This window comes from Triturus cristatus, chromosome 8 (genome assembly GCF_964204655.1).
Source record: "Triturus cristatus chromosome 8, aTriCri1.1, whole genome shotgun sequence".
Lineage (NCBI taxonomy): Eukaryota > Metazoa > Chordata > Amphibia > Caudata > Salamandridae > Triturus > Triturus cristatus.
The window spans coordinates 320,438,698-320,464,711 of NC_140591.1; the positions used below are offsets into that span (position 1 = coordinate 320,438,698).

The following is a 26,014-nucleotide window of genomic DNA, read 5'->3' on the forward strand; positions in this document are numbered from 1 at the left end:
CCAGAGCATTTACACCTCTTCAAACAAGAGGTTCACTCGCCTTCAAAAAGGAGCTCTAGAGCCCGTACCATTACAATATCCAGGATCGGGCGTGTGCTCCCTATACTTTCTCATACTTTAAAACGGCGGCTCTCTCGGGCCTATATTAGACTTCAGAGATCTAAATCAATATATTCAATCAGATCAATCAGATCAATCAAGTATACTTTATTCGGTTTTAGAATTAAAACCATAAAAGTTACATAAATCCATAAAGCAGTTAAAACATACAATGAATAACAATAAAAATAAAGAAAAATCCCGTAAAAAACAGAAATATATACATCTGGTACAAAAGACTGATCGGACGGAGAAAGCACACAAAAAGGATTGCCTACCAATGATAGGGGTTTACTAGCTCTCTGTACAAATCCTGGATCGCAATGACGATTTGAAAAAACCTACTATAAAAGATACACATTCTGGTTTCAGCAATTGTAGATAAAAAAGGGCTGGGCGGACCTGGATAATATTCAGCTTCTTTAAAAGAGGTGTTAAAAAATATCTGCGAGGTACTTCATAAAATTTACAAAAAAACATGAAGTGTAGCAAATCCTGAGGAGACACTCCGTCGCAGCCACAGGGTGCTAGCACCTGACCTCTGCAGCTCCCTTTAGGGATGGCAAGCATCAAATGAAAATAGTCTAAACGAAACCTGATCAATAAAAACCGCTCATGAGATGAAAGTGGCCACAAAAGATAGTGCTCAATGGATGGCGATGTTTTGAGCACCATATGTTTGCGGATACTAGTTTTTCCAAGTTCTAAGTCATCTCTACCAAACTTTTTTAAATTAGTGAAAGTTTTCTTTACAAATTCCACATCCTTCAGGGTAATCGAATCAGGCTTTAAAAACAGGTCCGGCCGTCAATCAGATCACTTTCATATGGTCACGCTTCAACAAGTGCTCCCACTCCTACAGCAATGCGGCTTTATGTCCACTTTAGACTTGAACGCATACTTCCATATTCCAATACATCCCGCTCATCGCAAATATCTCAGGTTTTTGGTAGTGGGACAACACTACCAGTTCAAAGTGCTTCCATTCTGGATCACCATTGCTCCCAGAGTATTCACCAAATGCCTGGCCGTGGTCGCTGCTCACCTGTGAAGACCGCATATTTGGGTATTCCCATACTTGGACGACTGGCTCATCAAAGCCCGCTCTTACTCAGTGTCTCCAGCACACTCAAATAACACGGCAAATACTGCACGATCTGGGGTTCACACTAAATGTGTTGAAGTCCCATCTCCAACCCTCCAACAAACAAACATATTTGGGAGCCATTCTCAATTCTCAAAGCTCTAGCCTGTCCCAATGCTACCAGAATCTGCAATATTCAGGCTCTAATCTCACCGTTTCAGCATGACCGGTCACTTCCAGCTCGATAATACATGTAGCTGCTGGCGTCTTGCATCATAATAGTACCCCATGCGAGACTTCGAATGCGTCCTCCGTCAAGAATGCTTAGCACGTCCGTGGAATCAGTCTCAGGGTCAATTGTCAAATCTAGTGTTGGTAGACGGCCCCACTCCTCGCTCTCTGCAGTGGTGGAACCCACAAAACGTATCCCAAAGGGCAGTCCTTCATCGACACAGTTCCACAGACCGTGCTAACAGCAGACGCATTGCTCACTGATTGGGGAGCTCATTTTCAAACTCCCACAGTTCAAGGTTTGTGAGTCAGTATCAAAAGCAACTTCATATAAATCATCTAGAGTTGCTGGCAGTATTTCTAGCTCTCAAAGCCTTCCAGTCTCACCTTGCAGGCAAAGCTGTCCTAGTCCGCACCGACATGATAGCCATGTATTACATACAGAAACGGGGGGACATACACTCTCCAGCTGTCACGCTTTGGACAAGCCATTTGGAGGTGGGCCATACATCGCAACATTTTTCTCCTGGCAGAACCTCTCCCAGGAGTAAACAATAAAATTGCAGACCTTCTCAGTAGGCAGAGACAACAGATTCACGAGTGGGATTTTCACCCTCAAGTTCTCCAGTTCTTTCAATTGTGGGGTTTTCCATAGATAGATCTGTTCGCCACACATCAAAACGCAAAATGCCCAAACGTTGCCTCCAGCTGTCCACACCCATTGTCCAAAGACAATGCACTATGGATGAACTGGTCAGGGATATTTGCCTACGCTTTTCCACCTCTCCCACTCATTCCACTAGTGGTTCGGAAGCTCAGACAAACATCCCTCGCACTGATCCTAGCGGCTCCCACATGGGCCCGTCAACCCTCGTTTACTACCCTGTTGGAGCTCTCAGTAGTTACTAATCAAAACTACATCTCACACCCAGTCTCCTCGCACAGATCCATGGAAACCTAAGACATCCAGATCCCAAAGAACTCAACCTAGCGATCTGGCACCTGAAGTCATTGAGTTTGGTTATCTCAACCTTTCACCAGACTGTAGAACCATCATTATTAAGGCTGGCAGGCATACTACAAGGGCTTGCTATGCTGCTAAATGGAAGCTGTTTGTTATATATTGTATCTGAAGAGACCATTAGTTATAGATTCCTTACCTTGTTAATTACCCCCAGACTGGATCCGGAGAATTTTTTCATCAGCAGTACCTCTACTGGTCGAAAGGTGGCGTCGGTCAGCTTCGTGTTAGTCGTTGGCGTCGCGGGCGCTAGGATGATGTCGCGGCAGCTACTTAGACGCCGCACTCGCGTCAGTTCTTTCTTTTTCCACGCCAGTCAGGGCAGATCCGGGGAGAGCGGTACGTCCAGTCAATTTTTGACTGCATGTTTTGCGACTTTTGTCGACACCGTTTTTGAGTCGATCGACTCCTGGTGCACTGTAGGGATTCCCGATTCGAAGGCTTGCGGGTCCTGCTGAAAACTGATGTTGGTGACTGATCCGCACTGCATGTGCCTGTGGTGCTTGGATCGGGACCACGACCCCAAGTTGTGCTCCGACTGCCGTAGCATGAATCCAAAGTCTTTGCAGGAGTGGTCCTGAAAGCGTCTCGAGGCCCGGCAATCCGCTCCGTTTGAGGTCCCGGTCGCGCGGGAAGTCGAGGGACCCGCAGAGCCACCATCACCACTCGTCTTCGAAGTCTTCGCACTCCTCGGGTAAGTCGAAGCACACGAAGAAGTCAAAGAAGCACCGTCACTCTTCGACTTTTCCCCGGCTGACGCGACGAGGTACGCGGGTGGTGCCACTCCCGTGGCGCCGTGTGCAGGGCCCGAAGGGTCGACTCAGTTTCCTACCTTTTCCGGGACCTGGAGCGAACCCTGCCCAGCTTCGGAGTTTCTACAAAGCGATGCATGCCATCTTTGGGCAGCCTGACTCCACCGGCACGCCTGCGGGCCCCACAGACTCTGCTGGGGGCCCTGGGCCTTCAACTCCAGTGGCTCCGGACCCAGCACCGCAGGGTCTCTTTGGATCCAGGCCTAGACCCGGATCGGCGCTGGTCGACCTTATAACACCTCCACCGGCACCACGTCCGCTACTGACGCCGGTTGTGTCCCCAGCCGGCGTCGACCCCGGCATCCACCTCGACGTAGACACAGAGCTGGACCGACGCTGGATCTGGTGCCGACGGGTACTTTTGTACCCCTGTTTTACCCTGGTTCTCTTAGGCCAGATTGGCAACCAGAGGAGGGGGAGGAGGACTGGGAGGGGTCCGGAGACCCTTTAACTGACCAGACTGTAGAGAGGAGTTGGGATATGTCAGTGGTTTGGATACCTCCCCAGACCGTGGCATGTTTTCTCCTCCTACCGTAGCTACGAAGGAGGGTGCTTCTTACGCAGTGGTGTTGCGCAGGCCGGCCGACGCTCTCAACCTTGAGCTACCTACATTGGCAGTTGGGACTAACCTCCTGACAGAGGTGCTTCAGCCGGCAGCGAGCTCTTCAGAGCCCCTGCTACCGTTCAACCAAGCCCTCACTGATGTCCTTTTGGGCACCTGGTCCAGGCCCAACACTGGGGCTCCAGTGGATAAGATGATTGTCCGACTCCACCGCCCGGCACCGGGTGACCCCATTTTCCTCTCCCAACACCCCACCCCTGAGAGCTTGGTGGTCCATTCCTCCACGTCCAAAGGAAGCACCTTCCCTACTGCACCACCTGATGGGGAATCCAAAAAGCTGGACAATCTTGGCAAGAAGATGTTTTCTTCCTCCAGCTTGGGACGGAGATCCGTGAACACCGCATGTCTGTTTGGCCGTTACACCCACTCCATGTGGGATACGGTGGGCAGATGCTGCCTCCGTCGCAGAGGGGAGAGATGCAGCCAAGTTTATGGTTTGTTGTGGACTATCTAAAGTACCCTGATGGACATGCCCTTTGATGGGCGTCGCCTATTCGGTGACAAGGCAGACCATGCACTAGAGCGCTTCAAGGACTCTCGGGCTACGGCCAAGTCCTTGGGCCTCGCCACCATCCGTCCTGCACAGTCTGCCTTACGCGGGTACGGAAGGAGTGGCCCGCCGCGTTCCACCCAGAGCCACTGGCCGGCACACGTTTCTCAGTCCCTGCGGGGACGTGGGACCCACCATCGTGGATCTAGGGGCCAGCGAGCGGGCCAGTCAACATCCCCCCCCCCCCCCCCTCTTCTGCAGAAGCCTCCAAACCCTCCTAGTACGACTTTTCAGGGCCACCAAGCGCAAGTGGACAGCAGGACTCGCCATCACCTCCCCCACTGGCACATCATCACGTCGGACAGGTGGGTTTTGCAGATAGTCGGAAGGGGCTACTCCCTCCCCTTTGAGACCACCCCTCCATCCATGCCACCTCAGTCCCATCGCATGTCGGAGGATCATCTGGCCCTTCTCCAACAGGAAGTTACGGCACTCTTGGCCAAGGGAGCCATCAAGCGAGTTTCTGCCCGAGAAGTACGTCGTGGTTGCTATTCCCAATACTTTCTGCTGCCCAAAAATGACCAAGGCCTGCGTCCTATCGTGGATCTCAGGAACGTCAATCGCTTCCTCCGGAAGGAGAAGTCCAACATTTTTACGCTAGCTCAGGTCCTGTATGCTCTCGACCCTGGAGACTGGATGGTAGCGTTGGACTTGCAGGACGCTTATTTTCACATCCCGTCCTGCCGGCCCACCAGTGTTACCTGTGGTTCACGGTAGGTCATGAGTGTTTTCAGTTTACCGTGCTCCTCTTTGCCCTTACCAGCGCCCCTCGGGTGTTCACCAAAATTATGGCGGTGGTCGCAGCTCATCTGCTCAAATCAGGGATTTCCGTCATCCCCTATCTCGACGACTAGCTGTGGAAGGCGGGCTCGCCCCAGGCAGTCGTGTCCCACCTCCAGTCTACGGAGGACCTCCTGCATTTACTGGGGTTCACCATCAACGTGCTGAAGTCACACCTGACTTCCTCTCAGAAGCTCCTTTTTATCGGAGCGGTTCTGGACACGAGCAGCGAGTCCGGGATATTCGGGCTAGGATTCCGATTTTTCAGCCTCTATCCCGGGTTTCAGTCAGAATGACCATGAGGCTGCTGGACCTCATGGCCTCCTGCAACCTGCTGGTAGATCGTGCCAGGTGGCATATGCGTGCTCTGCAGTGGGACCAATTGCAGTGGTGGCTAACGAACCGGAATTGGGTCAAAGCCCCAACAAGAATACACAGTGGTGACTAACGCATAACTTCTGGGATGGGGCAGCCACATAAGAAAGGCAGAGATCAGAGACCTTTGGTCTCCGGCGGGGTCTTGGCACTTAAACCTTCTGGAGCTCCGGGTGATCAGTCTTGCACTAAAGGCATTCCCTCCCTCTGTTCGGGGAAGAGTAGTGCAGGTGTTCACGGACAACACCACCGCCATATGGTACTGCAACAAACAGGGCGCGGTGAGGTTGTGGACCCTGTGTCAAGAGGCTCTCCGTCTCTGGACATGGCTTGAACATCCGGGCATATCCCTGGTGGTTCAACACCTGGAAGGTTCTCTGAACGCCATGGCCGATGAATTCAGCCGCAGGTGCATGATGCATCACGAATGGTGTCTCCACTCGGAGGTGGCGCAAGGTCTCTTTCGGCAGTGGGGAGAGCCTTGTTTAGATCTATTCGCCACCAAAGAGAATGAGCAATGTTTGCAATTCTGCGCATTGGAATTTCCAAGGCGGCACTCGTTAGGCGATTCCTTTCGTCACGAGTGGGGTTGTGGTCTTCTATACGCCTTTCCGCCTATGCCACTTATGTCCAGAGTGCTGAAGATCATCAAGCGCGACCAAGCCCTAGTCATTCTTGTGGCTCCGGATTGGGCATGAAGAGTCCGATATCCCGAGCTGCTACACATGGCCATTGTTCCTCCAATCAGACTGCCTCTTCGGGAGGATCTTCTGTCGCAGCAGCAGGGTAAGGTCCTCCACCGGAACCTGCCCACTCTCCACCTCCTTGCGTGGAGATTGACTGGCAGTAGTTGACGGCTTTTGACCTGCCTCCCGAAGTTTGTGATGTTATCTTGGCAGCTAGGCGTCCTTCCACTAAGACGGTATACGCCTGTAGATGGAATACATTTGTGGTATGATGCGCAACAAAGGCTGTGGATCCCCTTTCTGCCCCTCTTTCCGAGGTTCTCTTCCTTCTTTCTTTGGCCCAGCAGGGCTCTGCTGAGGGCACTAAGGACTACCTCTCGGCCATTTCAGCCTTTCTTAGGCTTCCTGGTCAGCCTTCTCTTTTCAAGTCCCCTGTTGTAAATCGCTTTAAGGGCCTTACTCATCTTTTTCCTCCTGTTCCCTTCGTAATGCCTCAGTGGGACTTGAACTTGGTTCTTACTTACCTTATGTGTGCTCCTTTTGAGCCGCTCCATAACTGTCCTCTCAGACTTCTTACTTTAAAGACTGCCTTTCTGGTTGCCATCACCTCTGCTTGCAGGGTGAGTGAGCTCCTAGCTTTCTTCAACACCTCCTTTTCTGGCCGTTCATCCGGACAAGGTCGTCCGAAGAACCAGACCTTCCTTTCTTCCCAAGGTGGTTACTTCTTTCCACATTGGTCGAACCATCTTTTTGCCCACCTTTTTTCCACCTCCGCATCCTTCTAAGAAGGAAGAGAGGCTCCACCGTCTGGATCCAAAATGTGCACTTTCATTTTATTTGGATCGCACAAAACCATTCCGGATGGATGACCAGCTCTTTGTCTGCTACGTGGGTGCCAAAAAAGGTCGGGCCGTGCACAAACTGACCATTTCAAGATCGGTTGTTTTGTGCATCAAAGCTGGCTATTCATTTGCAAAGAAAGAGCCTCCAGTGGGGCTACGCGCCCATTCCACCAGGGTGACTGCAGCTGCTACTGCTTTGGGACGTGGTGTTCCTCTCAATGATATCTGTCAGGCAGCTAAGTGGGCATCTTTGCACACATTTACAAAGCACTACTGCCTGGACCGCCAAGTCCGGAGGGACAGCTTCTTTGGCCGTTCTGTTCTCCAGTACTTTCTGGTGTGAACTTGGTGTGCAGACCCACCTCCAGGGTTGGTATTGCTGGGGCATCTATTCACAAGGTTAGGAATCTATAACAAATTGTCTCTTTCAGATGAACAAGTTACTTGCCTTCGGTGACTATATATCTGTAAGAGACATAGATTAGTTATAGATTCCTTACCGCCACACCCATCCTCCCCGTTCTGCGAACTGCTTTATAGTGTTAAGGACTTCCTTTAAGGGCCCTAGTTTTGTACACCAGTGGTCAGTGTCTTGCATGGCTCTGCGCTTCAGGCATGGAATGTCGTGTATAACAACTGACGGCGGCGCAGTGTCTTAAGTAGCTGCGGTGATGTCATCCCGGCAGCCACGACGCCAACGACGAACGCGGAGCCGACCGGCGCCACCTTTTGATGCGCAGAGGTACAGCTGCTGAAAAAAGTCTCCGGATCCAGTCTGACGCCTGGGGGTAATTTACAAGGTAAGGAATCTATAACTAATAATGTATGTCTCTTAGACATATATCATTACCAAAGGTAAGTAACTTGTTCAATAATAACCATATCAACCTGTTAGATGCTTCCATTCAAAATATAATTTGTTACTTACTACACCTGCTTTGGCTTACACATCCATGCGCTTACATCTCGCTGCAATAGCAGTATACCTTCAAAATAGACAGCATCTGTCCCTTTTCAGAATACCTGTTATCAAGGCTTTTGTGGAAAGACTTAAAAGGGGAGAGGAGTTGACCTAATGGTTAGGGCGGTCGACTTCAAATCTGGGGAACCGGGATCGATTCACGGCAAGGACTTGCAACATCCTGTGATTCTGGGCAAATCACTTAATCTCCCCGTGCCTAACAAAAATGAATGTGTCCTCATGTAACGCAACTGGTGCTCGTGTAAAGCACTCTGATACCCGGTACCCTCGGGTCCAATTCGCGCTAAATAAAACTGTTTAAAAAAAAAAAAAATATATATATATATATATATATATATATATATATATATATATATATATATATATATATATATATATTCACTGAAAAAACCATAGGTTTCACACATGTTATAGCTAGCGGAAATTTTACTGATAAAAAACCAGTGAAATTCCCCCGTTATAGTTAGTGCAGGCAACTATAACTCACGCGACCGCAATCTTCTGCTGATGCTAATACTGTATTTAGACACTTATTTGCCCATGTCTTCTTCCATACATTTTTAGCTATACATATATTTCAAATATTTTTTTTTCATAAAGACACATATGTCATCAGCAGAAGATTGCGGTCGCGTGAGTTATAGTTGCATGCACTAACTATAACGGGGGAATTTCACTGGTTTTTTATCAGTAAAATTTCCGCTAGCTATAACATGTGTGAAACCTATGGTTTTTTCAGTGAATTTGCAAGGTTTTTTAAATGCTAATTCCTAACTATAACGTGTGTGAAACCTATGGTTTTTTCAGTGAATTTGTACGGTTTTTTAAATGCTAAGTTACTTTACGCCATTCGTGGCGTGCGCGCCCACTTAACGCAGTTCGTTCCGTGCGCGCACAGTAAGCACGCGGTGCGCTTCGCGCACCGCGCGCCCACTTTACACAGGATGGGCCATGTACGCACGATGCGCTTCGCGCACCGTGCGCACATGGAGGACATATGATGCACTTCGTTTTGAAAGGTAATATTTTAATTTTTCGTAATTTTTATAAGCCATGCACAAATGGTGCCCTTCGGGCACCATTTGCACACGGGGTGGAGAGAGTGTTGTTAATTTTTTCTTTTATTATTTTTGTTCAAAATATTGTGGTTTTTCTGACCATAAATAAGCCCAGCACATTTGGTGGCCGACGGCCACCAAAAGCACAGGGGGTGGGGTAAGTGTGGATAGTGTTTTTTTAAAATATTTTTTACCGTACGCGTACGGTAAGCGTAATCGGCGAAATTAGCGAAAAAATATAAATTGCATTCTTGGCCTTGGGGGGTCTTTGGGGACTCCCTCAACATGGCTATGTGTGTGGGAGCTGTCTAAACAGCCCCTTTACATGTTTATTGGTTTTATTTAACAGCCTAGCTCTCAGTGCGAGAGAGAAAATGGCGGCCGCCGCTTCCTGGTTTCGGCTGTTTCGAATGTTTACTAAGATCTAAGAGCCAATCAGAATCGCGCTCGCGCACGCCACCGTACGCGTACGGTAAGCTTACGGTAAGCGTACCGTAAGCTGGCTCAGATATATATATTGATTTAAAGGCTATTTTCTCAGAATCTACTGAACAGATTTACACCAAACCTACAAAAGGCACTTCCTTGACCTGAGGACTACCTCTCTGCCAAATTTCTAGTAATTCTGTTCAGCCGTTCGGGCTGTAGCCCTGTCTAAAGGTCCTATGGAAAAATGCATGGGAAAAACGCGTTTTGGGACCCCCCTTTTATCTCAGCCCCCGCTTGACGAATCCCCCCGAGACTTTCAGGGTAGGAGCGGAGCGTAGCGCCCCACCTATTTTGAGAAATTTGCGAGGATTTGTCGACCGGCGCCAAAGTTATTCAAAATAGAATGTTGCGGATTTCCTATGGAAAAGGGGTCCTAACTATAACTACCTACTGGCGAGATATATATATATATATATATATATATATCGCCAGTAGGTAGTTCTAGTTAGGACCCCTTTTCCATAGGAAATCCGCAACATTCTATTTTGAATAACTTTGGCGCCGGTCGAATATATATATATATATATATATATATATATATATATACACACACACCACTAAGACCTCCACCTGCTCCAATGTGGAATCTTGACATTGTCCTTACCAGACTAATGGGTCCACCCTTCAAGCCATTGCATAAATGTGAACTGCAATTTCTCACTTGGAAAGTTGCTTTCCTATTGCTATTACATCACTGAGGAGAGTGAGTGAGCTTCATGCCCTAACCATAGCGGAACCATTTTTCCAACTCCACAAAGTGGTTCTTCGCACTCACCTAAAGTTCCTACCTAAAGTGGTATCTGCCGTTCACATCAATCAATCTGTTGAGTTGCCTGTGATCTTTCCTCAACCAGATTCAGTGGCAGAACGGGCTGTACATCTAGGTGTTAGACAAGCCTTACTGTATTACATAGAGAGAACAAAACCATTTTGTCAAACTAAACAACTCTTTGTTACTTTTGCTCCACCCCACAAAGGCAATCCTATTTCTAAATCGGGTATTGCTCGGTGGATTGTTAAATGTATCCAAATATGCTATGCAGAAGCAAAGCGCATTCCACCCGCAGGCTAGGAGCTAATGTGGCTTTCTAAGGAAACATCCCCACAGCTGACATCTGTAAAGCTGCAACATGGTCTACACTGCACAAATTCACCAAGCACTATTGTGTAGATGTGTTAGCAAGACAACAAGCTAATGAAGGCCAGGCAGTACTTAAAAAAACTTTTTCAGACAACTGCAACAGCTACAGGTTAGCCACCGCTTAAGGAGAATACTGCTGTATAGTCTGTGCAAAGCATGTGATCTACAGCTCACATGCCTTGAACGGATAATGTTACTTACCCAGTAAGCATCTGTTCCTGGCATGTAGAGCTGTAGATTCACATGCGCTCACCCACCTCCCCGGGTACCCATACCTGTTGCAGTTCTTCTTACTTACATACATACACATGGACATCTCTATTCTACCTTTCTCACCCTTTGCGGGAAAACAATCTAACAGTGGAGTCGATGCCCATGCGCACTATCACCGAAAGGAGGAGTCACATACCCCGTGACTGGAAAGACGACTTCAAAGAAAAACAACTTGCAAACATCGGTACCTAACACTAGATGGCAGGACTATGCAAAGCATGTGAATCTACAGCTCTACACTTACCCAGATGCTTACTGGGTAAGTAACATTATCCTTCCACCTCATTTTCATTTACTAAAAGAGCCTAATCCTTTTATGAGAATAAGCTTTTCACCTCTTCAATGATGATAGAAAATGCAGGTCTATTGAGCCGAGTGTCTAAGGAATGAAATGTTTCTGTAGTACTGTGTTCTACAAATGTCAGTGAGTTGTGATGGGAAGTATCTAGGAGTCTTTGTCTTGGAAACATGAATGCAGTACATAAAAAATGGCTGAATGGCGCTAATGTCTGCTAATTGGCCATATTCTACTCAGTCTGTGCTTTCTTAATTTTAAAAGGCAATACTACCCATCTTTCTTTTTTTAAGGCTGTTTTAACTTAATTGTAATATGTTAAAGGAAGAAAACGCTACCTACTCTAGGCATGTTTTCCTATTTTGTCTCTGATATGTTAACTTGTGTTATACTTCCTTTTTTAATGGAACTGTTCTCACTAGTTGCTTTGTATTTTGTTGTGACAGTCAACTTTTGCAGATTGTATCCTTAACATTCATTTGTCTCCCCTTTGCAGGTGATAAAACTGGAGTAAGACCAGAGTAAGTTGTTAGTATGTTCCATTTTTCTCAACATAGTATTTTTCTATAGAGGTAATTTGTAATTTCTGGTTTGTAATTACAGGGAAATCGTATGCTCTGGGGCAGAGGTCTCCAACCTTTTGTGTAGTGAGAGCCACTTCTGGTCAGTGACAATAGTAGTGAGCTACTAAACCCCAAGCAACTCGCTCATTTTTCCGAGAGACCCCCCCCACGCCCAGTTTAATTGACTTTAAGCCTAATTTCTTCAGAGCCCATACTGTGGTTTGGACAAAATACTTAAGAGCTCCCTAGAAACACTGAAAGGAATGACTTTGAATTTGTGTTGTCAAGACGCTTCAAAACCTTTCAATTAATAGCTTCAAAATCCATTACACAGAGACAGTCGTGAAATGTTACAGATAAGACAGAGGACAAGAAGGTATGAGTCACAGGTCATCCATACTAGTAGGGAGGATAGTTTAAGAGTGCTTGGTCAGGAGAGGCAGAATTGGAAACATAGATTTTAAACCAGGCTAACACCATGGTTGGGGGATTCTAAAAATAATTGATTTCTACCCAAATGAACCTATTTTGCAACAACTGGGGTAAATCACAACGGTCCAGCCAGCCTATACCTTGCTGTTTTCATGCAGCTCTTGGATAAGTTACTTGCTCACTGTTCTACATTAGGATTTTAACTCCTAAAGAGCTAGCAACAATATGGTCTATCTGACCAAAGTAGTAACCCGCTGACCTATTTACATTACGTTATATAAGCAGGCATATTAACCCTCTGTGCTACCTTATGGTGATTAATAACTTCCTTTGCAAGTTTACAGATTATTACACAATCTCTCTCTTTCCAAGAAGTACATTCATTGCCCAGTTTGACTTTTTTATTGTTGGCTGAAATTTGCTGGAGGCCAGGAACATAGCAGCAGGTGCTTTACTAAAATATTGGTGCCCCCACATGAAGTCGGCACCCAGTGGCACATAGAGCCGGCCCTTGCGGTAGGAGCACTGTACATGCAAGGACTTTTAATTTGAACGTCAGCTGCCACTGTGCTTTATTACTGTTAAGGCAGATGTAAAGCACGGTGGCAGTCAATGGTAAAATCAAAGGTCCGTGCATGCTCGGAGTCTGAACAGCTTTCACAGTCATGCAAAGGCAAATGTATAGCACGGTGTAGTAATCAATGAAAGGCTTTCACTGATTGCTACCCCGCTCTATATATTTGCCTTTGCATGAATTTGAAGCTGTTCACTGCAGGCAAGCACTGGCTGCCACATTGGCTGCCTCTGTGGCAACGTTCTGTGCCTGCAAGGACCTTTAATGTTAATTTCGGCTGCCACCGCGCTTTAGTCCTGCTTAATGCAGATGTAAAGCACGGTGGCCACCGATGTTAAAATCAAAGGTACTTGCATGGACTTTCACAGACTAATCCGCTTTCACTGACTACTACGCGAAGGCAAATGAAAGCGTCGTAAAGTCAGTGAAAGCGGATTAGTGCAGGCAAGAACCTTGCATTTTACCATCGGCTGCCACCGCAGCATCGGCCCAGTGCCTGAATGGACTTTAATTTTAAGGTTGCCTGCCACTGCGCTTTAATACCGAAGGCAGATCTAAAGCTCTGTGGCAGACAATGTTAAAATGAAAGGGCCTTGCCGACTCTGCTACTGCTCGGCCAGGGGCCCACTTACCTCACAGCAGCAGCTGCTCCGGGAGGCCCAAATGGAAAGTAAATAAGTAACGTGGTGCTAGCCTGGAAAAGATAGGTGGCGCGTGGCGATGGAATAAGTCGCGTACTTCAGCCCGCCCCGCCCCGCCTCAGCTAAGCTCACGTTAGCCAATCAGAGCTGCTGGTATGAGTGAGGGCGGGCAATGGCTGAAAGCTGTGAAAAACAATGAAGGGAAACCAAATAAAATGCTGAAATGACCTCGCAATATCGATAGCAGCGCAAGCTACTCTGAGGGTCGGCGAGCTACCGGTAGCTCGCGATCGACTGGTTGGAGACCCCTGCTCTGGGGCAACTGAATTTTTGTTTGTGTAGCTGGGGATAGAGCAACCCACAAAATAGTGGATGCAGATTGGGGCTTGTAATACAGTAGGTATTAACTGTCTGTGAGACGTAGCTTTTACAATTGTGGTGTGAAGTGAAAACCTGATTGAATCGCGATTCTGAAGTAAGGATGGCCTTTAAAGTAAACGGTTTCCATGGATTCTCTGCATTATGTTTCAAAAGATTCATTGCTTTCCACTGTATCAGTCATTCAGCATAAAGAAGACCACTTTGCCTTCTCTTTGTGAGCAAAGGGATCATGTTCATCCGTGTGCTAAAACATCTAAATCCTCTAATGTACCTTTAAAAACATTCTGTTTTGAGTCACATTTTGCCAACTTTGCTATCCAAGTTATTCTGTTGGTTATATATGGCTACAATTGGTGCGTGTGAGGAATTGGATAGTTTTACTCTACATATTTGGTTTAGCATATTTCAGTGGATTTCTGCACTTATTTGTCTTTGTAAAAAAAATTCAAGTCTCCCGTTTTAATGTTCCTTTATCTGTGATGGCCTGTAAACCCATGACTTAAGCTGGCAAGGAGGAATGTCCTTTGTGAATTTCAGTGACTTTACCAATACCGATTAACTGTTTCTGTCCCTCTGAAGAGACAGTCTGTTTGCCGTAGGGTCTTAGTATTTCTTAGAATCAACATTTTATGTACATGGACGTCTCATACTTAAACATGAATTACTAACCGGGTCTTCCTGGTTTTCTTTGCCTTTGTTACAGCACTCACATGAATACTGTTCTTAATGTGGATAAGCATACTCTGAATCCACAATATTAGTATGTCCCTCATCTTATTTAATCGCACAGAGTATGTCAGGTTTTACGAAGGATTCTTTGTCTCTTTGTGACCATAATTCCAGCACACTCAATAAGCCACTTCTTTTACATGATGGGTAGTCAGTGGCCTGTTCTTCTGTGTGTGTGATCAGCAAAACAAACACTTGCACAGCGCCTCATGGTTTCTGCAATCTCTTGTAATGGACATTGTTTCCAGAGATGTTTTTCAGTTGGCCTGTCCATATGCTTATAGCTGACTTTGACTGACTAGGCATATTGTACTTGAAAGTATTTTGGTGTCATAAGTATGATAATCCCTTTAAGCCTCCTCTCTGGTCTCTATGCTGTTGTAATTGCATGTGAACCTAGTGGATATTGAGCAAGGAACTCACAGTACTTACTTTGTGCTCCCTTGCTACAAATATCTTACCCATAGGTGTACTCTGTAATTTGGTGTAAGTACAGAGAAAGAAATTGTCTGGAACAATCCTAATGGCATGTTGAGGCCTTTTCCCTGGATACACTAAACCTGCACCCTGCATTCCAATAAATCTTAATGTGAGCTGTGTATAGGTGCTCACCTTATCCCCTGTAAAAGGAGGGCGTAGGTATTGAGATATTGGGGAGCACTGAGATTTAACATATTTGAGGTGGCTCCCATGGAAATTTTCTGGGCTCTGACAGTGAGTTGAGATGCAAGGACGGGCAGTGCATATCTGAAAGCATGCATTTGGATATAGTTGCTTATTGATGGTATTAAAGTCTTAAGTCCATGAAACCTGTTGTGCCATGCTTCAGAAAAATGTGTTATATTATCCATAGTTTCACAACATGTTTTCAATTTATCCAGTTTTAAGATTCCGTGGTATTATAGAGTAACGGAATATACTGTTACATGCACCATAAAGTAGTATTTAGGTCTGGGTGTAAACTGCTTAGGGAATCACAGGGCAAGAAGGTGTTACTGTTCTTCAGTTATGACAAAGATCTTATGCCATGATCTCCTGTCCCACCTTACCATTGGACCCAAAATTGAGTGCCAATTACACCGCTTAGCACTTGGCATTTAATATACTTAAAGCCTTCTGAGGCTTACTCATGGAGACAGTGTTGGATAGAGACTCAGAACACAGTAACAGTCCATCCAGTTCTTTACACAAAAACTGAAAAACGAGCGATTTAACATATTGAAAGCTTTTCACCATAAATAGCAGAGGGTTTCTTTCAATAACTAACTAATCGCTCCTGTTTATGGACTTTTACAAAAATGTTATGATCTTAATTTTATTAGAAACTACCTCCCAAATAGTTGTTTTAGTATGTCCCACTTAGTAAAGCTCTTTACAAAATGCATTTTGTAACCAGTGCTGCCTCTGAGCAACACTGTCCTGTTTTTTTCAGCCTTTTTCCCAGGTTTTATGGGCTTCTCCTACAGACCCTGCATGGCGAAGTGCGCACGTGATTAGCGGCAGGCAAAAGAGCAGGCAGTTGCATCTGACAGCAGGGACTTTTCCTGACGACGACATGCCGGAGAGCAAATTTATACACTTGTAACTGCCTGTTCCTCAGCTCAGCACAGCTTTCTCAAGACTCTTGTCACTTCCTCCGATTTCGTTCTTTCCACCCAGACAAAATGAGAGCAAACACAGCACATGACTCTCCTACAGAGGGAAATTTGTGGCCACAAAATGAGGGAATAAAGATGTTTCTCTCATAGGGGAATTTCCATTTCTATTCGTACGCACATAAATAGTCTTGTCCATGTGCAGGGGCCCTGAAGCACTTTTTCACAATATATATTCTTAAGTGTAGATGTTTGCCTTTTTTCAAGAAGGCCTGCACAATCACTTAAAGAAAATATTATGCAGCCTATAGGACTAGGCTACAATGGCCCAATTCTCCATCTTGTACTTTGCCAAGAGAATTATCTATATGTATATTTTTTGAAGGTTTATTATGACAGCATAAATATCTTTCACAAACCTTCTTTTGATAGAGCATAGAAATGGAGAGCAGGTCAGTGTAGCCCCATAGGCTGTCATTTTATGGGTTACAAATAGATACTGGGCCTTTAAGAACCCAGGGACTACCAGTATCCCATCATGCTGAGCAGGTGGCAGTTGCTTCAGTTAGTTTTTTTTTTTTTTTTGGCTCCTGCTGATAGGACCCTGGAGCATTGAGCTGGGCACATTTTGCCTTTTTTCTTCAAAATTCTCATTTGAAGTTTGGTGGTAACCACTTGTTTCGGACTACTGAAAATGATGCGGAACTTTCTCCCTCTCCTCTCAGTTCCTCATAGGAAAACAGCGATCCAAGCCTTGATAACATCTAGGCAGGACTACGCCAACTTTCTGTATCTTGTCCTCCCTGATTTACCTACTAGGCCGTTTGCGGGTGGTACAGAACGCGGCAGCAAGGGCCGTCCTGCTGGTTGACCTTAGAACTCATATGACGCCTCTTTTGATGTCCCTGCACTGGCTCCCGGTGTAAAAAAGGGTGATTTTTTTTTTAAGGCCCTGGTACTAGTCTTCAAAGCCTTTCACAATGTCGGAGCCCCCTACATTAGGAGCAGAATCCAGCCCTATGCCCCGATCAGAACCCTGCGATCCTCAACTCCGAGGCTGTCGGTTGTGCCAAACTTCGCACTCTCTTGGTTGGGCAGACACTCGCTCCAGGTGACCGCTGCTAGGCTTTGGAATAGCCTGCCGCCTCTCCTGAGACAGGAACAAGTTCTCCTCAGCTTTAGGAGAAAGCTAAAAACTTGGCTGTTTCAGCAAGAGTAGAGGCACCCGCAGCCGCTTCCAACTGTTCTGTCAATAGGGTTAAGCCAGCGCCGGGACACTCTCAGGAGTAGCCGTGCGCTTTACAAATACGTTACAACATAACATTTCATTTAATGTCTTTGGTCTTTCCCTGGTTTTTTCTGTGTTTCTCTCACACAAATTAGAGGTTTTTTTGACAGAAAAATGCCATCTCTTTGCCTAATGCCCAGCCTGTGTCAGAAAAAAGGCCAATACAGACCCTTATGAGATGTGTATTGTTTTCTTTCCAGAAAATCATGATCCCGAGTCTTGCCATCACTGCAGGAACTTTTCAAGATGCACCCTGAAAGATTGGGAAATATTTGCCTTCATGGTACCGAGGAGCAAAGAGGACAACAGACTCGGTCTATAGGTGGGACCTCAGGGTGAGGAGAGGGTATATCCTCTACCAGGGCTCTGACATCTGTCTCTAGAGGACGTGCCAAGAAAGAAACTGCACAAAAACCGCATCGGTCCCGGTCGATGCAGAGAGGTTTGACGTTGAGGAGAGGTATGGCACTTGCCTGTTCGCTGTCTGTGATTTGACGTTGAGGAAGCGCCACAGGTCTGCATCAAGGCAAGGGGTGTTGACGTCTATAACACTATCTATGCGCAGGCCTGGTTCGACATCAAAGAGCCCATCAACTAAGAGGCCACCACGATGCTCACTGGCGAGATCCTGATTGACATCGAGGTGCCGCCTATGATCGACATCGAGGTGCTGATGTCGATCACTGTTGACAAGCAGGTCAAGACCGTTCAATGTCAAGAACCCTCTTGACATCCTCAAAACTACAGTAGGCAAGAAGGAAAAGGAGACGTATATATTCCTCTGCGGATTTGGAGTATTCAGTAACATACTCCCTTTCAAGGTATGCACCATGTTCTCTGCTAGCACCATCTCCACCACCACCGGCACCAGTTGCACCCACACCGATGCCTAGATCTGTCTAAATTACACCATCATTCTATGCGCCACAGTCACAGCTCAAGGCGCTCATCTCCATCATCCAGACGCTCCCTGTCATCGTCCCCTTTAAGACCGTCTCGGCTCAAACACTACAGAGACATCATCCACTGCTACAGGAAGATTCTTTCCAGTGGATGATATCATTACTTTTCAAGAAGTCTTGATGGAGCTACAAAACGTAATATTGCAGTGTCGATGCCAACACCAATTAGATTGATAGTCTTTGAAACCCTTCAAGACCTTTGCTGGTGTTAGTGCCAGGACTATTCGAACCGGCTAACGACCTCTTCTTGACACCAGCCTCTTTCAAGCCAGCTGCACCCAGGCTTCAGAATAAATCCGCCCTCCGGAGCAGGATCCTGCCTTTCGCCACAGTGACCCAGCAGCAGACCGAGTCATTGTTGTAGCAGCAAAGAAACACCATACCACTACTCCCACTTCAACAGTTTCTCCTGATAAAGAGAGTTGGAGGTTGGGCTCCGTGGGTCGGCAGTTGTGCATTACGGCAGCAACCACAAGTAAAGCGGTGAGTACAACTGCCCCCTTTGGCTGGTATGACAGAGCTCTGTGGGAATCCATGTAGCAGTTTGTTGAACATACGGAAATCCTCAATAAAGGATTACTGGTTTCCAATCAAATCTTTAGTGCTGCAGCAGATTCTTCCCTACTAGTGGCACCGAGTACTACCGTGGCGTCGCTCTCTGAAGGCACTCTTGGCAAGAATGAAAGCGGAAATGGAGACTGAAAACAGTTTACTTAGAGAAACCCAGAGAGCAAAGAAAATCTTTCAGTCCCTACCAATGCTGTTACTATTCACAGAAGGTCAAACCCCTCAGTGGGGTCGCCAATAAAGTGGTGGACAGCAACACACCAACCCACCATACCAAAGAAAGCAGACCATGTGTAGATCCACCAGCAACCTGCTCAAGGAGGCAAGCACTCATCCGGGTCAAAACCTTGAATTATTACTTCCCCATCATCTGTTACCTACTCCGGTGGGGGGATGCATATCTTGTTATCTGGCAGAGTGGCAAAACATAACAAAAGACACCAGGTTCTGAATATTGTAAAAAATTGATGTCTCTGGTTCACAAGCAACCACCATACATCCCTCCAAAACCGTCCAGATCCAACTCCCGCTTTGACGGTCGGAGGTCAATATCCTCTTACAAAAGCAAGCGGAGGAACCAGTTTCACACCAGCAAGGGATAGGCATTCATTCCAGGTACTTTCTGGTGAGGAAGAAAGACCAGAACGAATTCACACCCATAATCTACCTCAAAACAGCCAACAAGTGGATTTGGCGAGAGAAGCTCAGGATGCGGTCAATACACCAAATCTTTCTCCAATTACACCAGGGGGAGTGGCTTTGCTCCATTGACCTTCAAGACGCATAATTTCATTTTCCAATCGCCAGAAAATATTGAAAGTTCTTGAGGTTCATGGGGGGGGGGTGGGGGGACAGACCACTATCCGTACCAAGTACTTCCATTTGGTCTCAAGTCAGCACCCAGGATAATCTCCAAGTGGTGGCAGTTGTGTCTGCCCATCTCAGGAAGCACAAAATATTAGTCTACCCATACCTAGACAATTGGATAATCAAGGCGTCAATATCTCAAGAAGCTTAGCTTCACTACAACTGGACTTGCAGTCTCCCTTCAAAGGTCAGGCCTTCATGTCAACCTCACAAAGTTAACATCTGTACTGGTTCAAACCTTACATTATCTGGGATCCTCTATCGACACTATACAGGCAAGAGTTTGTCTTTCGGCGCTGAGACACTTATCGATCCCTCTGAAGTGTCACTCTCTCATGACAGCTTCTCGTCCAACGGTGAGAACTTGTGAGAAAGTGGCTCTGTATATACTGTTCCTTAATAGGTACAGGGTGTACAGAGTCCACAGTCCCCAAGGGTTTGGCAGAGGCTAAAGTTAGATATAACCTTACTCTCTAAAGTGGTAGCTTGGTCGAGCAGTAAGGCAACATCAGAGGACAGTGTAAAGCATTTGTTGTACACACTCAGTCAGCAAATAGTCCCACACACTCAATAACTGAACTCTAGGCCAATGATTTATATATAAAAAATATATGCTTGTTTTATTTTAGAACCAACAATAGGTATTAAAATATACTTTCTCTGAATGAGATGCTTTATATAAATGCTTTTGCAATATGCAATTGACTTTTGTAAACAGTTACAAGTGGTTGCAATAGGCAACATTATTTTAAACACAATAATGCATTGAATTCAATGGAAGTTTCAAGTTATTTGCAACATATTACTTTTAGGATTACTTTTGGAATTCCAGGTCTGGATCCTAGATTCAGTCCTGGGTCAGTACTTAGAATCAAGTGATGAAAGTCGACTTAATTGCTGCGATGATTTTTAAACCATATTTAGATATTTTAAAAGTTGACACTTAAAAAATATTTCAGAGAAAACAGTCAATGATTCCCTATGGAAGAAAATTCAAGTTGCAGGTACAATATGTTCTTGTTACTTTTGTAATCCAGTACTGGGTACCTAGACTCAGTACTGGGACCTTTATCCAAAACAGGTAAGTAATTACATTTTCAGATATTATACGATTTTTAAGGAATATTTAAAGATTGCAGAAATTGTCACTTTGAAGAAATTTCACAGAAAAACAGTCAATGGTTTCCTATGGAAGAGAATTGGGTTACTGGTAAGTACAGTTGTAGGTATTTTTCAGAGTCCGTGCTGGGCACCAAGATCCAGCACTGGGAGCTCACCTAAGAGCAGGTGAGTATTTTCGTTACGCGGCTGATTTTTGGTGAATGTTTTAAGATTTGAAAAGTCCACACTTAGAAGAAATTTCAGGAAAAAGCCAGTCAATGTTACCCTGTGAAGAAAATAGTTATCGGTTTAATGGTAAGTACTCGACTGGCGAGAGCCTGGGGATGTGCTTCACCTCGCCTCCCCCCACCTGAGGGGTGGGGTTGGCAGGCTGGCACATCCCCTGTCCTTATTTGGGGTTTCCGGCCAAGCTTCCCGCCAGAGTGGGGGTGTTGCAGTGGCCTGGGGAAGCTCACAGAGGCGGCATGCTTTTGAAGCTTCCCCCTGCCCATCCTGGGGGAGGACATTTAGCACCTCGCCCAGGGTGCATTGTTGCAGACCCAGGAGAGCAGGGGCTCTCCTACCCAGGGGTCCAGCAACATGTCTGCTGTGTGGCAGCCTAGGCAGCCTCAGAACAGACGTGGATTGTAGGTTAGGTTTTAGGAGGCATCTCTAAGATGCCCTCTGGGGTGCTTGGTACATTAAATCCCACACTGGCATCAGTGTGGGTTTAATGTGCTGAGAAGTTTGATATCAAACTTCTCAGTCTTCAGTGCTGCCTTTATGGTGCTGTTGAGTTCGTGTTTGACGAGCTCTCAGCACCATGTACTCTTAAAGGGCAGCACTGCACTTACAATGCCCAGGAATGGACCTGGGTACTGTAGGGGCACAGGGCTCATGCGCCCACACCATTGGCATAGGGCACCCAGCTAGAGGGGTGGCTGATGTAGGCCATGGCAGTGTAGGTGATGGGCATGGCACACAGGGATGTGTGCCATGTCGACTTTGTTTTGTCTTGCACCCAGACACCCAGCCTGCAAGAGCAGTGTGTGTGTGTAAGGGTACAGGGACTCTAAGGGTGGCACAAGGAGTGCTGCAGCCCTTAGAGGCCTTCCCTGGTCACAAGGCCCTGGGTACCTAGGGTACCATTTACCAGGGCCAGGGTTTGCCAATTTGGGTTTTGTGTTTTTAGGGAGGGAACATAGGCCCTGGGCACCTGATTGGCAGGAGTCCAGGGCACACTCAGTCAAAGTACATTCAGCAAAAAGTGGGGGCATACCATGCAAGAAACATGGCACTTTCTCACAGAACTGTCTTCTCTCTTTGGCTCGATGACCTCCTGCATTTCTTACACCGAATGCCCGTCTCCACATACGACCTGTGCAATAATGTCTACAGGAACAGTGGAATCAACGGACAGGCAAATGGGAAGACTGGATAGACCTATCTGCCCCTGAAATGGTGGTGCTCTCCAACAAACCTGCTTCAGGAGATGCCTTTTTATCAGGAGATTCCTCCTCAAACAATAGTAACTGATGCCTCACTGCTGGAATGGGCAGCCCATATGCATCTCCTCCAGATCCAGTGCAAGTGATCTGAGAGAGAGAGAGACAACATACCATATCAATCTCCTGGAGCTACGCGCAGTCCATCTGGCACGGAAGACTTCATCAGTCGTTCAGATCCACTCCCTGCTTGTTTAGACGGACAGTGCAACCACCATGTACCTTCAACAAGCAGGGAGGGATGATATCCAGGCCACTCTCTCACGAGCAGCAAACAATCTGGAAATGGCTCATAGCCAAGGGATCTAACACTGTAACTCACCTTCCAGGTGTGCATATGCGCAGTCAGACTTTCTCCGCAGACTTCTACAAGGAAACCACGAGTGGGTCTTGCACAACGACAATGTACACAATGACTTTCAACTGTGGGGCACTCCATCCATCGACTTGTTTGCCACTGTAGAAAAAAAATGAGGAAGCTTTACCTCGAGGTACTTCCAGCCAGGGACACTGGGGAATGCCCTATGGTTCAACTGGTCCTGCAGATTTCTTTGCTTTTCCACTAATTCCCATGATTCCATCAGTCCTCATCAAGCTTTCCCACTTGAGGAGCCAAGATGGTCCTAATATCTCCGGAGAGAACACGTCAATTGGTGGTTCACAGACCTCTCAGTAGTCCGTCTGCCAACAGCTGAAGATGCCATGCAAGCCAGACCTGCTATCGAAGTTCAGAGGCCAGATGGTACACCCCAATCTCCCCTCTTTGAATTTGGCGGCATTGCTCCTGAGCTAGTGCAATATGGACACTTGAATCTACCGCAGGACTGTATGGATGTCCTCAGAGAGGCCATCCTCCCGTTCTGCATATGCCTTAAATTGAAAGAGATTTTGCGTTTGGCGTTCGTCTAAGAACGTGAATCTTACATCTTGCCAGGAAGATGTCATTCACCCATACTTAATCCATCTGGAAAAACCTGGCAGCCCTTCCTACAGAAAATGTCCTTCACAAACCTTTTTTCAAAATCAAGGATGTTCTAGAAGGGTTGAATGTTTTGCAGCGTGAATCTTTTCTGGATTCATTATGCTGTGCATTATTCCGCCATCTAGTGGTTGGGTCCGGAATTGTAGTATTTTTCCTTATTTTTCAAAATATTTTTTTTGTTGCTGTTGGTGGGTGTCGGCGCCGTAGTACCGTTTGGTGTCTGTGAAGTCGACGGACTTCCTACGGAAGTCCCACCTTTGGTAGCCATCTTCAGATTCTTTTTTCCGCTGTTTGGTGTGGATCGATACGGAAACGCACCCGAGTTGGAGACAAGAATCGTGGCAAAACAAAGAAATATCATCAGGAAACTGAACACCAAGGCCTTTACATAGTCACCGGTAACTCGACAGCAACCACAGTTCGACAAAGACAGGATAATCTACAACTTCGTCGACCGGAGAATGCGCATGCAGGGGGCTCCCTGGGCACGGTAATGGACAAGACGCCATTCAAGTTCTGCAAAAACTGCCACCAAAAATACGCACAGAAGGATCAGCACCCAGTCTGTAACCTGTGCCTGCCTCTGGATCATCAAAGCGACGACTAACGCCTGCCCAGTCTTCACCCCGAAGATGTTGAGGGCAAGGGAAAGACAGTGACGCACAAACTACAATATGCAAGGCCAAGGGCCACCACCATCACTGCAAGACTGGAGTCTCTCCAGCGAGGAAGAAGACAATGTCGCCGAAGGACCAGAAGGCGACGGTGACACCGAAGTTTTGGTCGTAGAAGTCGCGAAGAAGACTTCGAAGGAGGTAAGAGTAGTCTACCTCGAAACAACCAGAAGAGTCTCGAAAATCAGACTAGACCACAAAAGGGATCCTCGGCGCCGACGCATTCGGCGACTGGAGGTGCATCCAGGCTAAAGCAGATTGTAGGATCCTTCGATAAGGACTCCGGAGCGGCAAAGGTCCTCGAGAAATCCAAGACGTCGAAAGACAGTCTGGAAAAGGATGCCTCGGCGTCAAAGAAAGAGGCCGAAGCAAACATCGACAACCGCCTCTGCGTCGTCAGTCGAAAAGCGGACAATCTCTGTGCCAAAACACATGAGGCGCAGATTAAAAAGAAATGGCGAAAAAGACTTTGACGAAAGCTTGAAGCAATACAAGATGCTGCCGAAATCAACAGAACCCGTAACCCAAAGGGTTGTCGAAGATCCAAGAACACCCGAAATAATGGGCGACGAAGAGGAAAGTTCCTACTTCTTCGGGGAAGACGCCGATCAAGACGAACATGCATACGCAGAATCGTCAAACTCGGAGACTCAAGAGCTCCAATGGCAAGACCTTGACGCAGAGTCGCCTGAAGAGTCTGTAGAGTCGTATCCTTCGAGACCATCACCCCCTGATGACATTGGCATGTATAATCCGGTAATAAAAAAGGCTGCAGAGACTTATGGGGTCCAGCTAGAGGACGAAAAACCTCAATCCTGTTTTTTTATTGGAAATACTAATGCCTACACAATCTATGAAACAAATCCTACCAATGCTGCCTAGTGTCTTAGACCAGGAAAAAGAGGCATTCAAGGAGCCTGCTGTTTGCAAAGCCATAACACCAAGAGCTGAGAAAAAATATAAACATTTCTCAAAGTACCCTTTATACATCAGGGGATCAGTGCCAGCGGACTCTATCATTGCCTCAACAGCAAGAAAAACAGCCATTGTACCCACCACGGTGGGGCCACCCCCAGACGAAGGAATTAAGAGGATGGACCTTGTAGGAAGAAAAATGGAGAGAGCTGCGGCAAATCAGTGCCGCATTGCAAACTCAAATGCCTTGCTTATGATACACGCGTACCAACACTGGGAGGAGGTAGGGGAACTGTTACAAAACCTTACCAGAACAATTCCAGAAAAGGGCAAGCACCTGGTGGGAGAATGCAAAAACTTTGTTAACACTTGTTTAAAGTCAGCCCTCAATGCGGCCGAAGCATCTAGCAGACAGATGATTATTGGCATTACAGAGAGAAGAAATGCATGGCTCAGAATATCAGGCTTCAAGCCAGAAGTACTGAGCAACATAAATTCTCCATTCAATGGCGAACAGTTGTTTGGTACGGTGGTTGGTGAGAAACTAAATCGACTAAAAAAAGGACAACGAAACAGCAAGGTCCATGGGAGCCCTGCATGCGCACACCATTGAGAAGGCCAGCGGGGAGAGGTACACAACAACCTACCTCACACCAAGGTTACCAGCAAACATACCAGGCAGGGAGCCAGGGCACACAACAGGGACGGCAACAAGGCTGGCAATTTCAAAGGAGATGATCCTTTCGAGGGTGTCCCCGTGGCAGAGGTCAGCCACAGAGGGGTGGACAGCAAACATCTAACAAGTGTCTGCACCCACAAACGGGTACTCTCTCAAAAACCAGCAGTGACAGTACAAACTAACAAAAAGACAAACTTACAGTTCCCCCAACATACCACT

At 46.6% G+C, this 26,014-nt stretch overlaps 1 protein-coding gene across 2 annotated transcripts in view; it reads left to right on the forward strand.

Annotated features, from left to right (window-relative positions):
* Positions 1-26,014, forward strand: part of NUP58 (nucleoporin 58) — a 353,742-nt gene that overhangs the window by 100,991 nt on the left and 226,737 nt on the right. For both annotated transcript variants that reach the window (XM_085621608.1, XM_085621609.1), the window contains exon 7: positions 11,837-11,861. In XM_085621608.1, coding sequence (XP_085477734.1) covers positions 11,837-11,861 — 25 coding nt within the window. The remainder of the gene's footprint in view (positions 1-11,836; positions 11,862-26,014) is intronic.